The 21,701-nt window shown below is 26.4% G+C and overlaps 2 protein-coding genes across 3 annotated transcripts in view; one reads left to right on the top strand and one right to left on the bottom strand.

Annotated features, from left to right (window-relative positions):
• The window catches only part of LOC113370049 (dystrobrevin beta-like), a 73,451-nt gene that overhangs the window by 21,827 nt on the left and 29,923 nt on the right, over window positions 1–21,701 (top strand). The gene's annotated exons all lie outside the window — the stretch shown is intronic.
• Window positions 154–21,112, bottom strand: LOC113370051 (retinaldehyde-binding protein 1-like). 2 transcript variants are annotated; one of them, XM_026610707.1, is made up of 7 exons: window positions 21,056–21,112; window positions 5,231–5,394; window positions 4,534–4,641; window positions 3,461–3,547; window positions 3,205–3,350; window positions 1,638–1,942; window positions 154–604 (listed from the first exon to the last, which is right to left on the bottom strand). In XM_026610707.1, exons 2-7 carry the CDS (start codon window positions 5,341–5,343, stop codon window positions 455–457), a joined length of 909 nt encoding a protein of 302 aa, XP_026466492.1. In that variant the 5' UTR covers window positions 5,344–5,394; window positions 21,056–21,112; the 3' UTR covers window positions 154–454. The 2 variants fall into 2 exon arrangements, with proteins under 2 accessions (XP_026466492.1, XP_026466493.1); XM_026610708.1 differs by lacking the exon at window positions 21,056–21,112 and adding an exon at window positions 10,476–10,526.

A 21,701-nucleotide genomic window follows, 5' to 3' on the forward strand; every position in this document is an offset into this window, starting at 1 on the left:
TAGTAAGAAAAGATTAAGTTATAACAAGTATATTTTTATTTATAAATGTATAAATATTCAATATAACAATTTGATAAAATTATAAACGATACAAGGTTTTAACTTTGATTTAAGGTATTTTTTATATATGATATGTGTCGTTTCTCTTGTTGTATAATATTGCAATAAATATATATACGTACTTTAATTAAACTATAAAATATATTATATCATTAATTTTAATATCTATATCCTCTTGGCACGATATCGGCGCTTATTCAATATCATATAATATACAAATAAACATAAATAGAATGTTTTACTACTGACAATAGATGATATATCGTTCTCCGAAGAATTTTACAAACTCTATTTAAATATTGTTGAATCTGTAATTTCTTTGGAATAATAATCATATATAATGTATAAAATAAATAATTTATTATCAAACCATCAATTTGCTATCAGTGATGTGTTAATCAAACTCCAGCTTCAAACTTTCCATTTGCTGTATATTAGTTTTGGAAGATTCTTTGCTTTTTGGTAATTCTTTCAGAACAGCTGATTCTCTGAGCCATTCGCAGTATTTAGTTTCAATTTCAGCACGTTGCTCCCTGTGCATGACCTAGGTATTAAAAAATAAATATTAGTAAAAATTTATAAAAAAAAATACTTATAAACAACTCTTAAAATTTGTTCTAATAGATGATGATCATCATCATATAATAATTTGCGACATAAATATAAATGAAGAGTAGTAACTCATAAAAACTTGATCTTATAAGAAAAAACAAATAAATATTGATCTCCAATAATAAATATTTATAATGTAATTACTCCTTTTAATTGCTTATCGTTTCAAGCTTCAACGAACTCATTGCAAAACTTTTGCGGCAATATTTGCTAATTTCTTCTGAGTTGATATTGCAAAATCTTACACAGCAGTTTCCTAACTCTGTGTAGGAAATAAAAGAGCAAACTGCAGTTTATTTACAAATAGGCTAATCAATGAAATAAAAACTTATAATAATCAGTATTACAAATATAATTTTCTGGATATATTTAAACAAACTTGGATTTAAAATAAATTAGATTTTTGGAGACATTTCTGCACTAGACTTTGTCTTGTGTAAATTGTAATAAATTATTGCATTAATTGGTTTTCATGTATTACATTTTGAAATATTATTTACATCAGTAAATTTAAAAAAATAGACAAATTTTCAGTAACGGTAAATTTTGCCTATTTTTTTATATGATTAATAGCTAAATCAGAACTTAGTGGTCCTGAAAGCTTCATGTCTTTATGCGATGACTTCTTAATGTCGTAGGCTTTATTGATGGCATGACAACCCAACGGTTGACCTGTTTATTTTTGATAATGTATTAGAATAACACTGATGACTCTTTATTTTATAGAGCAATGCCGCGTAAGAGCTATTCCCATTCAGAAATATATTATTGTCCAAAAATATTTGAATGTTACTTTAACTGAACTAGAATTACTGAACATGAGATTCAGTGATTTCATGAGAACATTTATAATACCATTGGAAGGAATTATTAATACGAATGTATATTTCGCAAAGTTCATTAAATGTGTTTTTAAAGATAATTTTATTATATAAATTAATATGTTTTTTTCTATTTTCCCTTACCGCTACTTCGGGCAAAGAGCCACCATAATCAGAAGGTAAAAGTTTCAGAGGCAAAACAGACTCCGGTCCTTCACTAATGAAAGTAAGAAGTCCCATCAGTTCGGATCTTATAAGAGGTTTGACCAATGTCATAATCTGGTTGATCAGAGAAGATGTATTTACAACCATAATTTTTTTTAGGCGTGCAGGATGAGCTTCTTGGATGTACTGCATAAAGTGGCGTAAAGGTCCAAATGAAACACGCATCAAATGGCTGAGACGAAAGCCTTTCATGTCGAATATGACGACGTACCCATCTGCTAAACCTAATAAGGAAATAATTAAAAAATTAATAAATAATAATTGATTTGATCAATAAGAAAACAGAGAAACTTTTTGTTCAATATAATTTTTATCAATATTGGTCAATCAGATGTAAAATGATTCTATCAAATTACAAGCTGGAGTTATGTAAAAATAACAATTATATTAGGAAAACAATGTGATCACAATAGAATTAAAAATATAAATATTAAATGCAATATCACACTAGTTCCGGGTTTGATGGTTCGATTCCCGCTACCACAAAAGCCCGACATCAGACAACTTTGATGTCAAATTTTCACTTGAGGTTTTAGTTGCATATATATAATGAAAATATCAGCAAATACTTCGAGTATAGTTAATTATTTATAATTAGATTGGACAACTACTGGGTTGTCATCCATTCAAAAATCCATATAATAAAGTCAAAACAATTACTAAACGTCCTAAGTATCATAAATTGTAATTAAAAAAAATGCAATATATCAGAGGATGTTTAAAAACAGTATCCACTGGACAGAACAAAAAAACTTCTTTAGTCTATACAGGCAACTTGGAATCTAGATTTGATGACATATTTTGAATCATACTGTGAAATCTTTCTCACATTTTGAAAAAAATCTCAAAGTATCATAAAATTGACTTTTAATAACATGTTTGTCTAATGTAAATTCTAGTTTAAGTGAATACAAAAAAACTTTAATGTTAAAAACAAAATGCACTGTCTACATAAGTTAGATGATAATTAGTAGAAATAAAAACTATACAGAACTTGTTTACAATTTAGTATACAGTTTTTGTGATAATTAATGTGTATACTTGATTGAAAATATCTAGGTGTTCGTTATATTTGTATTATGTTTAAAAATACAAAAAAAAAGAATTATTCCCGAACGACTGGTCATTAGAGTAGCATTCGATATAACAACCCTGCCACTTCAATAAATTAGCTTATTATTCCTTGAAGGAATAAATGCAGATAATTCCAATAATTCAAAAAAATTAGATATATTCATTATATTTGTATTATAACTGAAAATGTAAAAAAAACTAATTATTCCCGGACGACTGGTCATTAGATTTTTTTTTTATTTATTTATTTGATACAATTCATACATACTGTATCAGTCAGACAATTGTTCTGGTAATTTAATTAAGCATTTGATATAATAACCCTGCCACTTCAACAAATTAGCTTATTATTCCTTGAAGGAATGAATGAAGATAATGCAAACAGAATAATAATAATAAGTAATTTTCTTACCATCTTCAGACAATCGAACGTCGTTGAACATACAAAATGCTTTGACCGCATCTGCAAATACCATTTTAGATGGATCATAGTTTGCTAGGCGATAAATTAATAATTTGTATCCCTCAGGAGTGGTATGTGGCAATGCTGCCATGTGACTACAAGAGAAAAAACATGATAAAATGGTTGTAATATTTTTCAACTATTTCAACAATCTGATATAACAATTAAATATTATCTTTTTAGTACATCGGTAAGTTATACTTACGCTAAATCGTACATTGCACCGACATTAGGTGAAAGCGGGTCTCGGTCCATGAAAATCTCAGGTGAGTTTGCTCTTATGGTAAGGTATCTAAAAATTTATAAAGAATTGATGAAAATCATTATTTTTGTGAAAAAAAAAATTCTCATGTTTTTTATAAATTAGGTCATGTACGATATATATTGCAGTGATAAGTAGTTAAAAATATTCTTACAAAATTCAATGCAATCAGATCAGATCAAAAACTAAGAAAATTTAATCAATAATAATAATTTTATATATAATATATATACATATATATAGTGTTTTTAATCATTTCTAGAATATACATTTCATTTCTAAATTAATTGGATTAAATATCATGAGGTTGAATGTGATAATATAAATATCATTAGAAATTATTACCATGAAGTATCATTAGGAATTACAAATATGATTATGAATGTGATATGTGACTATAATTTCTTCGTAAATTGTGAATAATTGAATTTAAATAATGTGTATATATCTATCTATTATCGTCGCTAATGATAGAAAAACTATCTCTTTAAATTGATTTATAATATATTGCTGATTCATTGAATTTAAAATATTTGTCTAATTGTTATAATGGAAGGTTAAGTTACCAGAATTTTAATTTAATTTGGGTAAATGTTTGGTGTAGTTTACATTCCTATCATAGATTGTATTATGTATTTATTTTACTTTTTTATGCAACCGCAAAAGTCTAGACTAGACATAGTTTTTAATTGGTTATGTGGATTGGCAGATCAGAATTAATTAAATAAAAAATCATATTCTTTTTAAAAATAATACATTATTAAAAATTGGAATTATTTGTTTTATCTGTTTTAATGAAATCTTTTAGAAATTTGTAACATATATATGTCTCACCTATTGATGAATGTGTGAAAAAAAATCTAATAATATAAACTGAGAACGATTTTTTACTTAAACGCCGGATTATTTATCAATAAATAGATCATGAAATTAAAGAGCATATTTTAAAATCAATAAATAATAATATATATATATATATATATATATAATATAATATAAAATTTTATAATAATTACTTTTGGAAAGCCTTTTTTGAATTAGCTTCATTCCAGTAGCAGGCGTGCAGGAAAAGCAGGGCGTGTCCTTTTGTAAAACCTGCAGCAACGTTCTTCTGCTCCATCATCCTGTAAAAATTATTTTTGTAGATAAATTATATAAAATTAATAATATTAAATTTAATATTAATTCATAGCTAATGCTTTTATAACCCGTAGCAATCAATCAAAAACTGATCAACCTATATAAAACTTATATAGAGTTAAAGTAGGTTTAGCAGATTTTTTTATCTTAAATTGTCTGATTTGATTATAGAGTCATTATACAGTCACCTAGGAATGCAAGATACCCAATACTTGTATATTGACACCTAAAAGTTGTCCCAAAACCTACATATGATAGGGTGTACGTAACATACAATATGTACGTTATGAGTATGTAGGTTATGAGACAACTTTTAGGTGTCAATATACAAGTATTTACAGACTTACAGGTGGGTATCTCGAATTTTGAAATTATTGCCTAATCTAAACTTAAATGACTGGACTATTATGCATATCCTAAATGTGAACAATTAATATACAATTTCTAAATTGACTCAAATTTAAAACAAAACTGATTAACAAGACAATGAATATACTATTTATAAATCTATACTACTATAGTTATACATTAACTTTTATTAAGGAATAAATTCTATAATCAATTTTTCATTACCATTGATAAAATGCATCCACCTCTGCTTCTTTTCCTTCAGGAATTGGAACTGTATTTTCTCCATTTATGAAAGGATGCGACAATTGAGTTTTCCCAGTTACATGGTCTGCCATTGTGAATTATTTAAAAATCTACAATTTTATCCAAAGTTTCTGGCAAACATTCTGTAAAATTAAATAATTCTAATATAGTCTAACATAATATTTATATTGCTTTTTAATTTTATTAATAAATTGGTGCATAAATATAACATAAAAAAGTTGTATCAAACGTAATGATTTATGTGCTGATTCATTACCAAAAAAATCACCGAACTATATTACATATTCATAAGAATTTGCTGATTAATCATATGACTTATATTTTTATTTGATACTATTTTTGGAGAGGTTGCATATTAACACACTTTCGGCGGATAGGATTTCGGGCTAACTTGTACCCGTAGCGGGGTTTTTACAACGGTGCGAATGCGTAAGCATGGCATGAATGCACAGTCTTTTACTTACAATACTTACTGCCTAAATTCATACGCAGTAGTAAATACTATAATATTAAGTTATTATGAAGTAAAACTATCAATACTGAAGGTAAAATATTTGCAAATAAAGTTGAATATTATTATGAAATGATACATATGTTTAGGCAATGAAATGAAAAATGTAATTAATTCTAAAAATTTAAAACAAAATACACAGAAAAATTTTCTATACGTTTTCTTACGTTTAGTCTCTGAAATAAAAAAATGAATTTAATCATAAAAATCAATTAATCAAAATACACAGAAAAGTTTGTTATATGTAGGTTTTTTACACGATTATACACTACACATTTTTACGCAATAAGTTTAGAATTGTAGAAATCATTTGGGCTATTCTTTTTGAAGCATTGTGACAAACTTCTTGGCGTCTTCTAAATATTGTCTCTCCTCTTTAAGTTTCAAATTTTTAAGTTCTTCAGGAAGGCCCTGTTTGTTCTTATAGTCCCACAAATTCTAGTTTTATTTTGTCGTAATAATGAACTTGTATTTACACTATTATAAAAATTGTCCATATTTACATGATGCCACAAATTTAAAAAAGGTTCTAATATATCTAATATAGTTGTCTGTAAACTATTGCCATTTCCATAGTAAATTTTTAAATTGCATATGTAGCCTGACTTTGCTTCGCACGCCATTCTAATCAGAATACCATATTTTACTACTTTTGCTTAATGCTTGTTTTAAATATGATAAATATTCTTAATTAGATTAGATTTTAAATATAAATTTGTAGATTTATTAGGTAATAGGAAGTAACAGGTTATTAAATACATTTAATTCCATTGAATTTTTTCAAATAAAAGAAATTGGGATAATAAAATACGAGAAATATGATATCATACATTTTCAAATTACCTGTAATCCAAGCACAATTGAAAAACATTGCGAAAATTCGTCATTCAACAGTAAATTAATGAATTAGTTTTATTACTCGCCGGATACTGTATTTGATAAAATTACCTGTTGCCAGGTACGTAAATTAGACAAGTAATTCCATTCTTCAATCATGTATAAAGTCCCTTATCACTTATAATCATACTATATACAATCTAAAGTTTTACGTTGAAAATTCGATTGTTTTTAATATTGTTTGAAATTAATTTTTATGGTGTATAAATTAGTGACAAACCTAATAGTTAATTACCTAAATAATAATATGTTTATATAAGCTACGTTCGATTACTTGTAAAAATGTAATAGCTTATTTTTAACATTGTATTTGAAAATTAAATTATATGAATATTCGAAACGCAATAAATACAAAGATAGCAAAATATATAAATGGTAATATAGTATTAAAAGAAATAGTTTGTTTACCAAAAATGCTGACGTAAAACATATCGTCTTTAATAAAATACCATATATTTATGTAATATATACGTATTTACGTATCGAAAATAATTTTAAAGAATAAATTATAATTTTTATTATAGTTTTATAATAAATATAAAACTAGCGTTGCAACCGCTCATAGTAAGAAATTTCGTTCGCTCTTCGCATCTAGCGTACCGAGCGAGTACCCGAAAATACCCGCACCCGCAGTTGAATGACAATCCTAAAACCAGGTACCAGTACCCGGCCCGCTGAAAGTGTGTTAACTTAGTGCATTTACGTTGTTATAGTTTAAATTACATGAAAATTTAATACTTAAATATAAAAAATGTGCATAATACATAATTTGTGAAAAAACCTTATAATAGCAATACACAAGTTATAGAATATATAATATTTTATTTATTTATAATATGTAATTTTAGAAAAAAAAAAAACTAATACTTTTTAAAAAAGTAGTTTTTCAATTTACATTACTTTGTTTAACAATTAAATGGACTTATATGCAATATGTTTTTGAATTCTAATTTTTCTTATTAATTTTTTCCAATGTTATCATCGATGACCATTATAAATTCACAAACAGAATTATGGTTTTAAAACAGGTTTATCAATATTTTATGCGTTCATGTTGAACTAATAAGTGGAAATTGATTGTAATAATTATAAAACTGCACTCATTAACCTTGAAGTCTTAGTAAACACCTTAATTATATTCTCTATGCAAGAATTAAAGTGTCATGTAAAAAATATGTCCGTCATTTAGTGTAGATAATTTACTTTAAGTAGTTTACTTCTTCAATATAATTCCTTAATTATTCTCAATCATGATCACGTATTTATTTATATGATGCTTTGCAATTATTTTATATTTTTTGCATCCACTGTGATTGTCAAAATTTTTAAAACTTGACATAAAATTTAATAATTGTCAAATTAGTCATTTTATAAACTTATTAGAATTATCCAAATTCATTTAAAAAAAAACACTTTTAAAAAAATCAAATATGGCAATTAAAACTTATCCAGTAGTAACACACCAATAAATATGTAATGTATGAATTTTGTTTATTTTAACATTTTAATTTTGATAATATCGAGTTTGTTTGTTCTAATTATTTGATAAATAAAGCATGTTAAATTTAACAAATTATTTAAACATTTAGGAAAAATAAGGATGTTTGAAAAATCAAAAGTAAGAAATTTATTTGTATCACTAAAATAGATATGAAAGATGATTTTATATAGATTTTTTAATATATTAATTTTCATAGAGAATATGAATATCATTAAATGAATGTGAGAGGCTATTTTAGCTATTTTATTATTTGATAAACTGAAGTTTGAAAGTTTGAAAAATTTGAGAAATGAATCAATAAGAAATATATTTTTTTAAAACCTTCGTTTTTCGATTTATATTCAGTTTCCACCTGAACATTAAATATTTAAACTATAAGCTGATAAAATTAGAATCGTTTTGCTAAATTTTAATAATTCATAGATAATGCATCCACATCATACTGCCGTATAGTAAAACAATATATATTTGTTTGTTCGCAATTTTTTTGACCTTGATTGGCATAATAACAGTTTCTACATCATACAAGTCGGAACAAAAACTATATAGCACTTTCTTTTTTATTTAATTCCATTAGTAATCTTTGCTGACCTATTATTAACTTTATTTCGATTTTATTGTGTGTTACGGTTATGTTCACACAAAAGTTTTAACGATGCATACTCATGATCGCAAAAAAAAAAATTAAAAAATCTAATATTTTTTACAGATTTTTTTATTTCTTCAGGCAATATTAACACCTTTCTAAAGTCTCTGTTCTTTATCATATCAATTCATTAACTTTCGTTTTTTTGGAATTCAATCAACAAACTAGTGATGTATGGTATCGTGCCTTGAGGCAAATTGTTGAAACTTTCCGTGCCAAATTAAAATTTTGAAAATCTGAATTATTTTCGATATTTCTTTTTTCCTTTTCTCTTTTCCCAAAAACAATCATTTCGTCAACACAAACAGAAAGTTTTTTGAATCATTCAAATCGGTTTCTATTTCTCTCAAAAACTGCAATTTTTTGCACTCTTTTCTCCGTAACTCCAATACGGCTAAACCGACTTTTCCCAAAAATTTATCAGCACATCTCCTTATCAATAAAAAACGAAAGTTTTTTAAATCATTCATATCGGATGCTTATTTCTCTAAAAAACTGCCATTTTTGCACTCTTTGCTCCGTAACTCCAAAACGGCTAGACCGACTTTTGCCAAAAACTATTCAATACATCACCCTATCAAAAAAAAACGAAAGTTTTTTGAATCATTCAAATCGGATGCTTATTTCTCTACAAAAACGGCCATTTTTGCACTCTTTGCTCCGTAACTCCAAAACCGCTAGACCGACTTTTGCCAAAAACTTAACATATCTCCCTATCAATAGGAAACGAATGTTTTCTGAACCATTAAAATCGGTTGATCCGTGCGCCCGAAATCGTGGACAAAAAATTGTATCCATACATACATACACACACATCTATTTTTTTCTGAGGTATGCCAAAATGTTCAAAACGTGAAGATATCCAAAAAGTTTCAATTTCGATTATTGGACGATTACAATAACTTACTCTACGGGAAATTAATGAAAAACAACAAATTGAATTGGGTATTGCTTTCATTATATTTTATTGAAACTTTTTCAATTAGTTGGAAACCCATCTTTCATATCAGAAACATATATAATCGAATTACATATATTTAATTTCTAATAAATCAATTACAAATAGTCTCTATTTAAATTTTCGAACTTGATAAACATTTTTATCATCTTAAAAATAATAATATGAATCATTTGTATTTTAGTCCTAAAACCATCCCAAGAACAGTTTTGTTCTAAATTTGTAATTATTTACACATTAAACTAATTTTAATGCATTTTTTATCAAGTATTTAATTTAAATCACATCTCTACCTATTGCATTTATTAATGTGCACTGGTAATTTGTAAATAATTGTAATATTTCAGAAAATCAAATTAATAAGTTATTATTTAAAGTTACTAGTTGCAGCTAATTATTGAACACAGAGTTTAAATTATGAATCTATTTTACTCTTATCAAATTTAATATTGTTTGTTAGTTTTTGTTTTTTAAAAAATTGTACTTCAGAACTTTAGCAAAGATGTTCGAATACTTTCTCAAATCAATTTCTGAATCATTCATATTATGTTCGTGTGGAAAAATGTCGTAATTCCGCATTAGATGTTTTTTCAAAGAACCACTGTAAATAAACATCACTGTTATTAATTGCAAACAATCGTATGATCATGAGAACCCCGCCTTATTTGCGTTTCGAATTAGTTTTATTACCACTAAATTATTAATTGGTATTCCCTGCACCAGAGGCAACCGACTTATTTTACGAACCGACAAATTCACATATAAAAAATTTTCACTTTAAATTTATGTCGTCTGATCAAAGGTGTGATTGAAATTCTTAAAAGCTTCTATTTCACAAATTGAACGTGGAATATTTGAGCATATCAAAACGATTTATATGTAATTCGTATAACAACAATAGAGCATTTTAAATTTGAATTGCTTTGTCGATTGTCATTGCATTAAAACGTAGTAGTGACATTGGGTTGATATGAATAAAGATATTTTAACTTTTCACCTCGATTCAATTATAATATATTACATATATATAACCCGTGCACGGTTTTTCTTCCACATACACAAAAGTTTAGAATAATTATTACTCATGGTTTTAAATTTTTAATTTGTATTGTTTTGTATTTTTATCGATGACATTTTGGTTATCACTAAATTGGCAACTGTTTGAAAACAATCGGAGCATTTACATTTAAATGATCAATTAAATTCTACTTTATTCTGAATCCATTTGTTAGGTAATTGAATCATTTAAGGAAAACATGCACATATTTTAAATATAGAGAACTGATCAAGAATAATAAAAAATTACTTCCAAACGTAAAAAACGAGAAAAGAAATGTAATTTATAAACCCAATATTATGAAATCGCTCGTTTTAGATCCTATTTCAATTATTACTATTATAAAATTTGTGATATATGATATATTTTTAGCAAACTTCTAGCAGAACATGCTCAACCAGTTTTTTTATCAAAAAATCCATATAAAATAACTTAAATTCTTGAATATTTAATGGTCCACTGCTACTTGGTCGACAACTAATTTTCATATAAAATACATATAATAGTCGTCTACATTTTTGAGAAAAAACAGTTAACACTAATTCTCTAGATATAATTCTCTGAAATAGAAATAGTAAAAAAATAGTTACTTCTAATGAACAAATTAGTTAAATTTACTGAACAATTTAAAGACTTATACGTTATTAATTAATTTGAAATACACTTATATTGAATCACTCTGCTCATAATTATTTCTGATTTGGCCATTTTTTTCATGCAATTTTGTAGTATTTGAAATGTGACATATCATTTTATTTATTTTAGAATAAATTATTTATATATTAATTTTAGTATATTAAATTGATTATAAAATTATTGTTTCGACTTATGATTGATATGATTTGAGCTATTTTTTACGTTGTTTGGTACATATGGTTTTTCCCAATGGTGTTCTTCGTGATATACTTTCAAATATGTTCTTGCTTAAAATTTAATTTTGAATTCATTATATAATCAAATATATAGATAATAACCCAGAAAAAAGATTCAGGGCCATTCATCAAGGCAAAACGAGATATCTTTATTTGTAACAAATAAAAAAAAAATGTTTATATGACTATCATGCATCAAGTGAAATTGAAATCGAAAAATTATGTTTAATATTTTTTAGAGTAGCAAAAGTTAGATGACAAATATTATTTAATACTCAACTCTATAGACAATAATGAAAGAAAGAATTAAATTAAAAAATAAATAAAATCGTATTTTGTGTAAAATAGTTAAAATTTTCTACAATGCTGAAAGTTGCAAATTCAATAAGCTAGATAGTGAGTTAACTAATAATTTGGATTCTCAAATCTATGAGCAATAATGCCAGAAAATATTAAGAATTAGTAGAATTACAATTTGTACAAAGTTACAAACTCAATTGGTAGCTTCTTAGGTCGCAATGTAATGTTGTATATAAAAAAACTAACAAAAAAGCAAATACTTTTGTTAGAGATTTTTAAACTTTGTTATTTATTATCACGATTGCTGATGAAGCAATCTACTTTCAAATATAATTGTTAAAAAATTCATAACTTTACCTTATTTTTGAGGTATTGTTGGTAGACCATTTTACCCGCGAACCTTTAATCCCCGCTCTGTCCTACTATAAATTGTTAATGCAGAAAGAATCCGCAAATCATAATTGTCAATAAAAATCAATCTCATACTAAATTTTGTAAAATTATCCTATTTTCTAATCCACAAAAACAATTTCAATTTGTATTTGCATAGGAGACAACCTAACTTAACCATTTTTTTACGTACATTGTTTTCTTAAATATAATAAATAAACTCTATTATACTAAATTATTAAAATTACACTATTTTGTAATTTAAATGAACAATTTCAATTTTAGTTTTCACAAAAAATAATTGCTAAATAATTCTACTTGTTAAAACAAAATTTTATTTATTCATATTATACTAAATTTTCAAAACTATTCTATTTTCAAATTCAAACAAACGATTTAAATTTCGAAATTAATAAAAAATTCAAACCCAATAAAAAATCAAGATATACACGAACACTACACTAGACAAGAAAACAATTTTTACATTGAATACAATAGAATAGAAGGAATAAATTGAGAGGAAATGTCATATGGAGCTAGTAAAATATATAATGAATTGCCAAACGATGTAAAAATGACTAATGATGACGACAAATTTAAAAGAAAAATAAAGAAACATTATCAAGAAATTGAAGACAAAGAAGAATGAAGAGTTATATAAAGATAATTTAATTATAATAGATATTATATTAATGAAATAGTCAAATGAAATGTATATATATAATATGAAAACTGTTTGCATAATCTCTCATACCAGGCACTTCTGTCTGTCTGAGATATGAAAATAATGTATATATATAAATAAAAAAAATCTGTTTTCATAAAGAAGACAATTATTATCAATTACTGATGATCATAATGAAGAACAGGTATTTTTGAAGGCAATCACGATACCATACCATATAATAAAATTCGACCCACATGAAATCCATTTTCGCGATTCGGTCTCACGCGAGAGTAAACGGTCAAACTCAATATGATTACGAGTGAAAATTCACTTTCGTCATTCGGGCAATAAAGCAGTTAAACCGGTGAGCGTTTCGTCACAGCTTCACACGGCCTGGAGGGTTGTCGAGGGGCTGGTCGGAAAATGGAAACATTTGTAAAAAAAATTAAAATTTAACCACTTTTCATATGCCTCTAATTAGCTATATAATTATTAAATTATTAGCTAATTATTTCTCGAGGGTCAGATTGGGTGCCAAACTTATCACCGTGCCAAGTTTCATCGAAGTCTGAGACTAGCAACGGAAGGATTTCCCTTGTAAGAAAAATAGGCATCGAGAAATAAGCTTCAATTGTTAATTTATATTGAACCCAATTTTTCTTAAAATTCTGTGTTTAAATATCAATTTTCCAAAAAAATTTAAAGTTGCAACGAGCAATTGCAAAAACTGCAACCCAAATTGATTTTTCAATATTTTGCTTCCAACATTTAAAATATGTTAACAATTTTAATAAAATATGTTCCGATATGTGCACATAATATTCTCTGATGTATAGAAATTCATTTAGACAATTTTGATTAAATTTCAAATCAAAGAACCGATTTCAAATAAAATTTTCCAATGAAATTGTATTATCTTATCATCTATTTTCATAATCTCTCATAACAAGCACCCCTGCCTGACTGAGATATGAAAATAATATATGAATTAAAAAAAAAAGTGTTATCATTACAAAAGACTACTACGGTGCAAATACTTAATTTGTTTTAAATCATTATCTATGTTGAACCCATTTTTTCTTAAAATTCTGCGTTTAAATATCACTTTTCCGTAAAATTTTAAAATTGGAACGTGCAAAAACGGTTTAAGCTAATAAAACTGCATTCCAAATTGATTTTTCAATATTTTGTTAAAAATATTGTTAAATTTTGTTAATAAATATGTTAACAATCCCTTAACAAGGCACATAATATTCTAAGATGCGTTAGAAATGCATTTAGACAATTTTGATTAAATTTCAAATAAAATTTTCGAATAAAATTGTATTGTCATTACTGCGGTGTAAATACTTAATTTGTTTTAAACCGTCATCTAATGGTTGTCTTTACTAAGATTAATGCCATAAACTTATTAAATTTTGAAAATTATAGATGGAAAGAGTATGGGCGTGTACTAGCTTAAGTTTTTCCAACTTTTGGCCACGAAGTTCCACTTAGATTTGAGTAAAATTTTTAATACCAGAAGAAAAATGTACAGGCTTTAGAATGATGCTAATTTAATATTAGTCCAAAGAGCCGCATTGATAGGAAATAGAAAATAAAAAATTATTTTTATTTTCAAACACTAACAAATAATTTTTTTACACTATTTGTTATGAACAAGATAGACGAGATCAATGTGAATAGAATTACGATAATATTTTTTTGATATATATTATATTTTCGACAAGAAGTGAATTTGAAAAAAGGGGCCACTTTCACATGTTTTCACTGATATCTCGGCCAAATGAAAAGATAGCGAGTTGAAAATTGGTGTATTATATTTTTTCGAAAAAACCTATAAAATGACATCAAAATTATTTAAATACCAGGGTGGGGCCAGTTATGTATGGAAACACACCCATACCCTTTGTTTCCAAGTGATACCAACTTTTCCCCGGCGTTACTCCATCAAATTAAAAAATTACTGATAATTTAATAATGAAATTTAATAATATAAATATATTAATCATATAGTTCAACCATTAGGTTGCCCTCTCAAAAAGCTTGCAGTTGAGAAATATCGTTATCAAAGGACTTTTGGGTTCTGATTGCTTTTCAAAAAATAATAATTGTAAATTATTTTGTCCCCAAATTTGGACGGTCACTGTGTAAAATAAATTTAAAACTAATTTTGAAAAAAATTAAATTATGGAAAGCTCTCTAAGAAGTTTACGACTGTCCCACCCATTATGTGTAACTTACCGTCGAATATATGTATGTTAATGACTACAAATTCCGGTCCGTTTTTGCCATATATTTCAGGGTTTTTAAGGTATTATTTTTTCAATATATGTATCACATACCGTTCGATGATATTAGATTTTTAAACCGACTAAAAAAAGATAAAAATTTCAATTTTATGTTTTTGTAAAGAAAAATGCGGTAGCTTCTCTACTATCCTTAATTCATACACATTGAGTCAAACATATATATTTCAAATATGCTAATCATCAAATTTAAATCAGCATGAATAATTATAATGAATTTTGCGAACGACAGTTATCTTATACATTTTTCGACAACCGGATTCCTAAATCACCCATCAATTATGATCACAATTAATCATAATAAAACAAATGTATTGTAACATTTGAGTTATTACACTTATTTATGAGTAAATTTATGACTGATTATGCAGGAACACATCGAGGAGTTCAATTACAAAACATGTTTCTGCAAGGAAAAGTGTGGTGAAGGTCGTTCAAGAAGTCTGCAGATAACATTTACACATTATCGACATATGAGAAATTTAAATTACCACAAGAATTATTTAAGAAGATATGGAATACACCAGTAATATCAATTAGTTTTGGAAATTATTATCAATTAGGTTTAATTCATATTTATAACATGGTGCAGCATCATGATAAGGAAATTTCATTGATTTCAAATTAACCCTCTTCACTCGGATGCCGCCGCTCCGGCTGCAAAATACGAACTAATTTTGCAATTAGCGAGTGGAAAAGGTTAATACTTTTATAACGTAGTATGCAGTTATGTACTACGTTATTGAACTTCATATTGTTTTATAGAAGTGTATATATACACTTGCAGAAATGTAGAAAATATTATTAAAACTAGGTATAAGTGGCATGAGGCCTAAATGCAAGTTATATGTAGTTTCCGATATGTGTAAAGAATCGAAATTTAGCAACAATTGAGATTTAGCACCTTTTACAAATGTGATGATTACAATTTTCAAGAAGCCCACAAGAAAAAAGAAAAATTTGGAGATCTACTATAGTGGATTACAATACACCTTGTTAATATAATTTTTTTATTATTATTTTAAAGTCAATTAATATATGTCTAAATTTCTATTTGAATCTTCACATTGAATGTTTAATACAAAACGTTAGTACAAATAGATAATTATCAAAAAATCAATATCGGCTAAATAGGGGTTCATAGCAAAGCCTAAGGGATCCACGACACAAACAAGTTTGGGAACCTATGGTTTAGATTCTATACTAACGCTTTTGCTTTCACTAAAAACTAATCAATGCAATTTTTGATTCATAACTTTCAAACAAACTTATACCATCTGAAATTGTATTAATGCAATTAATAGATTTAAACATTCCATTCTTTTTTGGATTTTAAAAGCGTATTTTATTGATGTGTGGAAGTCAACGGTGATCAATAACAAAACATAAAAATGTTAGAAATTTTTAAAACTGGTTTAGAATTTTTGGCAAAAAAGTTGAAGAAAAATTTTGCTTATTATAAAGAAACGGCTTGGCCGATCAAGATCATATTAAATTTCATCAAATGGCTATCTAAACTTAAGAAATCAGTTCAATGTTCTTGAGAAAAAGTCGACGAAAAATCAAATTTTGGCACATATACATACAAACACATTCACATATCCACACATTATTTTTTCTATTTTTGTGACTAACAATTCAGAATGGCTTCAAACGTCGAGGGAAAAAATTAGCAATTCGAATTTTCTGGCAAAAACATTTCTCTTTGAGGAAGTTAATAACTCTATACTTTCTAAAGAAGTTAGAAATGTTAAAAATCATTTTTGGGAACAATCTCAGATCATATGAGTAAAAACAATATGAATAAAATTAAGTTCATAATACTACGTATGGGGGTAAATTTTGCCTTCTATAAAGGAGTATCACATCGCTCAAATGCAATAATAATAATTAATAACAAATATTTAAGCAATCCTAATTATTTTTTGGCAAAAAATATATTGCAGCATTGCTTTTTTAAAAACTAGTATCAGAATAATAGAACATTATGCCTGAAGCAAAAAACAACTGTTTTTGTTATTCATCAAACTCTCTTCTCTTATATGAAAATATCCGGTTTGGATCTTTCTCTTTTTTGTCAATTTGAAGAATGCTTAAAATTAATCTGACATTCTTACAATGTGGGATATGAATCTGATATCCAAAAGGTCCATAAAAATTTCTAATAATATAAACACACACATATATATACAGTTGCATATTTTTATAAAATTGTACATTTTTTATGAACAATAAAATTGTTCATTAATATCTAAATAATTCAATCGTACAGCAGTAAGTCACCTAATAACAACTGGAAGCAATCACAGTATCTAAAAAAAAAATTATGGATCTATAAATAAATATTTGAAACGTATGAATAAACAGATAATTAAACAGTTAATAAAATAATGAATTAATATTTATGATATTGTAATAATATCCAGCGAAGCAGAAATCCTCCAATACCGTAAAATTGTTTAAATAGTGATATTTATCCATTTTTATGTGTATAAAAAAGTACTCCTAAAGAAATAGAATTACTAGCCGAATAATTGAGGATTGACAATAAAGAAATTTGTGTATTTATTATTATATAACATGGAACCGGATGAAGGCATATTATTGTCCAACTATGACTGTGACAAACTTTTGTGTAGAATATAAACTGAAAAATATAAATTGAAGTTTTTTATGTATTCTCAACATCAATAAGACGTTGTGATAATTTACTCAACTACATTGCTTTTCAGAAGGCAACCCAACGGTTGACCTACCTCTATTTCATGAATTTAAGAAGTCCATCTCGAAACGTATGAAAATAATGACGGTATTTTTGAAATATCTTCCATTTTATTTGATCATTATCCTGAAGATTTTGGTTCACATATTTCAACAAAAAAATAATAAAAAAAAAACTTACATGTGTTAATAACAAATATATATAAATATGTGTGTATGTTCAATGTAAGTATAAATAAAATATAAAATTGCAATAAATTCTAAAGTGAAATACGAGAAAAGTACATTTCATAGAAATAATTTCTGCAAGAATCATACTAAATGTTGCACTTTAAAAATGTGAGAGTAAATACGTGTTTGTAAACAATCTTAAAAATACCTATAAAATATTCCATTAATCGTTTTCTTTTTAATTAAATATGTATGTTGTAATAGTTTTTTCCACATCAAGCATTGAATCATTTTTATGAACCAAACGATAAGAATAAAAAACAGACGAAAGAGAATTTGAATAAATTAGCATAAGTCCATATTTAACAGTTTGATATGCAAATATGTTTAATTATTTTCGAGCTTATTGTTAACGATAAATCATATGCATATTTGAACAACAATGATTGATAGTTTTTAACTATTTTTTACAAAAGGGAATCAAAACTTCATTATATTATACAGTATATAACTAAATATAACGTTTCTACAGTTTGGCACGTACAATATTTTATTAATTTTACTCTTGGCGATTTCTACTTGAGATTATATTTGAGATCTATAACCTCAAGTGAAAATTTGATACCACACTGCTTGATATCGAGCTGACCGAGGTATATTGGAATCGAACCCTGTTATCGACTGGTTAGTGCTAGCACACGTTAATTTTTAGCTATTCCTATCGATGAATGTATAGATATTCTCTTTTATAAAATATTTTATTATTTGTCATTAACATAATATTTTTAAAAATCGCAGTTGATAATTATCAACTAGATATCAAGATATCAATAGTAATATATTTGTTATATGTTAACTTATTTAAATATCGATTAAGTTTTTTTCAGAAGCATAACATGATTATAGATATTATATTTATAAACAATATAAAATGTTATAAAGCGATAAAAAATAATTATTTTCATTTCAATATTAGCATTATTTGTGAAAAATAGTATAAATATATTATATTTATATACTACAATAAAAAATTACCCATAAAAATAATTATAATGTGAATTATATGGGATATATTATCAGCATTGTTTGTGAAAAATGAATGACTAAAATGTGATGACAATATTAAATATCAATACACTAAAAAAGTAATTGTGTATGGTTAATTGGTTACATAAATAAAAACCTATATTCAACACATCAAATCAGCAGTTTTGATTGATAGTATTATTGTATTCTCCTCGAATTACAATTTGTAGCAATTTTTAAGGAACATACACAAAAAATTATTAAGGCGTAAAAATTCTCAAATTTCTTATCACTATAAATATTTTTATTTTATATTTATATTAAATATAATAAAATTATAGAGTGATTCTGAAAGTTTCTATCAAAGATTATAAACAAATTTTATTAGAAATATATTGAATAAATCAAAAAGTTATCTCTGGAAGTTGAACGATAGTTAAAATATGCATGTCGTTGAATTTGTCAAAGAAACGTTAGATTTATATTGCGAAAAAGAATTCCAAATATTTCGCAGATCTGGAGTTAAAAATGCTAGAAATAAAATATTGGCACTCAAAAATAATGGTTTTCATTAAACTTTCACAAAATCCAGAAAAAAGTCTCGAAAATTTTATCGTAACAATCGACTTTGAAATAAAACTTCTAAAGAGAAGTAAATCATCTGACATTTGTGAGTACAAATTCTTATTTCCACAGAATTTTCAATTTATAAAAATTTCAAGAAATTGCTTTTGCTGTTCTTTTCAAAATTTTCAACATAAAGAATTCGGTTTACATAATTTGACATGCACACACACACACACAAAAAGACCCCCAAGACCAACCACTGCGAGGTTTATCAAAATTTAACCCTTATTTTTGGGTCAATGCACGGGACATCAGAATTAATTTCAGAGTATGGGTTTCTTCGGCAAAGTATATTTTATTTTGATCCCTAGATTCCGAAAATTATATGTGGCTAAGTGGCCCTTAAATCGACCCGCCCTAATAATATATAAAATATAATAAGAAAGAAAAGCAAACGGGGTCAATTAGGACAAAAATATAAGAGTGATATTTAAAGAACTCTAAAGCCTCCTCCTATAAAGGGCGGATTTGTGGCGAGGGGGCAAGGAATAAGCGGATGTTTTAGTTGGTATTATTTATAATGAGCCCAACATACCCAGACAAAAGAACTAGTCTGGCATTCATAAATGCATTTCCCTCGCTACTCAAAAATAAATATTAAAAAAACACATACTCAATTTGCACAATTTGTCAAATTGAAAAGGTAAATTGATTTTCAATATGATTATTAATACGTTTTGTCACTCGATGTGTGTCATCAAGCAGTAAATGGAACCAGGAAAAAACTAAGACACAAACTTTGAAAAATTACTTTAAAAAGAAAAATGTTAATTAACGATAAATACATAACAATAACTATTTTATAAAAAAAACTGTCAAAAAAATTTAAATATTTGACAAAACAAGGATTCTCAATCTGTCAATATTAAAACTGAGCTCCTGTGCAGAACTTCAGGTAAGTTTTGATTTTGACGGATTAAGGATGATTAAATAAAGCAAAAAAATAAATTTACCTTTTTAATTCGACGAATTGGCTGTATAATGTATCAAATATGTTTAAAAAACGACACACATATATTTATATATATATATATATATATATATATATAATATATAATATTTGTGTGTGTCAAAATATAAAACATCACAAACCAAATTTTAAATTAATAAGATAAAAATGAATAGCTAACCGTTATTTGGCTCCGTCCTGATGCAATTCACAATATTGAAACCGAACAATATTTTCACAACTGTTTTAATATTTTTTAATATCACAGATTAACTTAAATCTACCTAAACTGTCCATAAGCGTGCGCGCCTCAGGTATGGCGCGCTTCGACTGATCGTGAAATTCAAATCCGCGCGGTCGGCGGCGACTTCACTGCGTATGCAATAAAACAAGAAAGTACGAAAGCATTATATTGTATCATTGTGTAATTAGGGTGTAATTGTTCAATAAGTTGCAGAAAAATCAGCGAAATAATACAATCATCGGAAAAACGAACTAAGATTGTAATGGAATATGAAAAGGATTTTCTTTATGCAAAAATGAATATATCCGTCCCGTATTTTGGTTTTCTGTATCACATCCCTCACTCAAACAAAGTTCTAAATACTTAGCACAGGCTTAGCACCATCAATTTTTAGCTTCCCAAAAAAGTTTCTCTTTTCGCCATGAAATTTTATCGACATTCCGAGTTATTCTGAATCGTTTGAAACAATTCTTGGAAAAACTATGTGTAAATTTGATCTTTTGTGGACAACCATTTTATAAGCAATCAGATACCAGATTAAAAGCAATCAAATGTATGTTCTCTTTGGCTTACATATTATGTG

Source organism: Ctenocephalides felis, unplaced genomic scaffold (genome assembly GCF_003426905.1).
Source record: "Ctenocephalides felis isolate EL2017-DRISC unplaced genomic scaffold, ASM342690v1 CF-g0.4_SCAFFOLD_01492, whole genome shotgun sequence".
Lineage (NCBI taxonomy): Eukaryota > Metazoa > Arthropoda > Insecta > Siphonaptera > Pulicidae > Ctenocephalides > Ctenocephalides felis.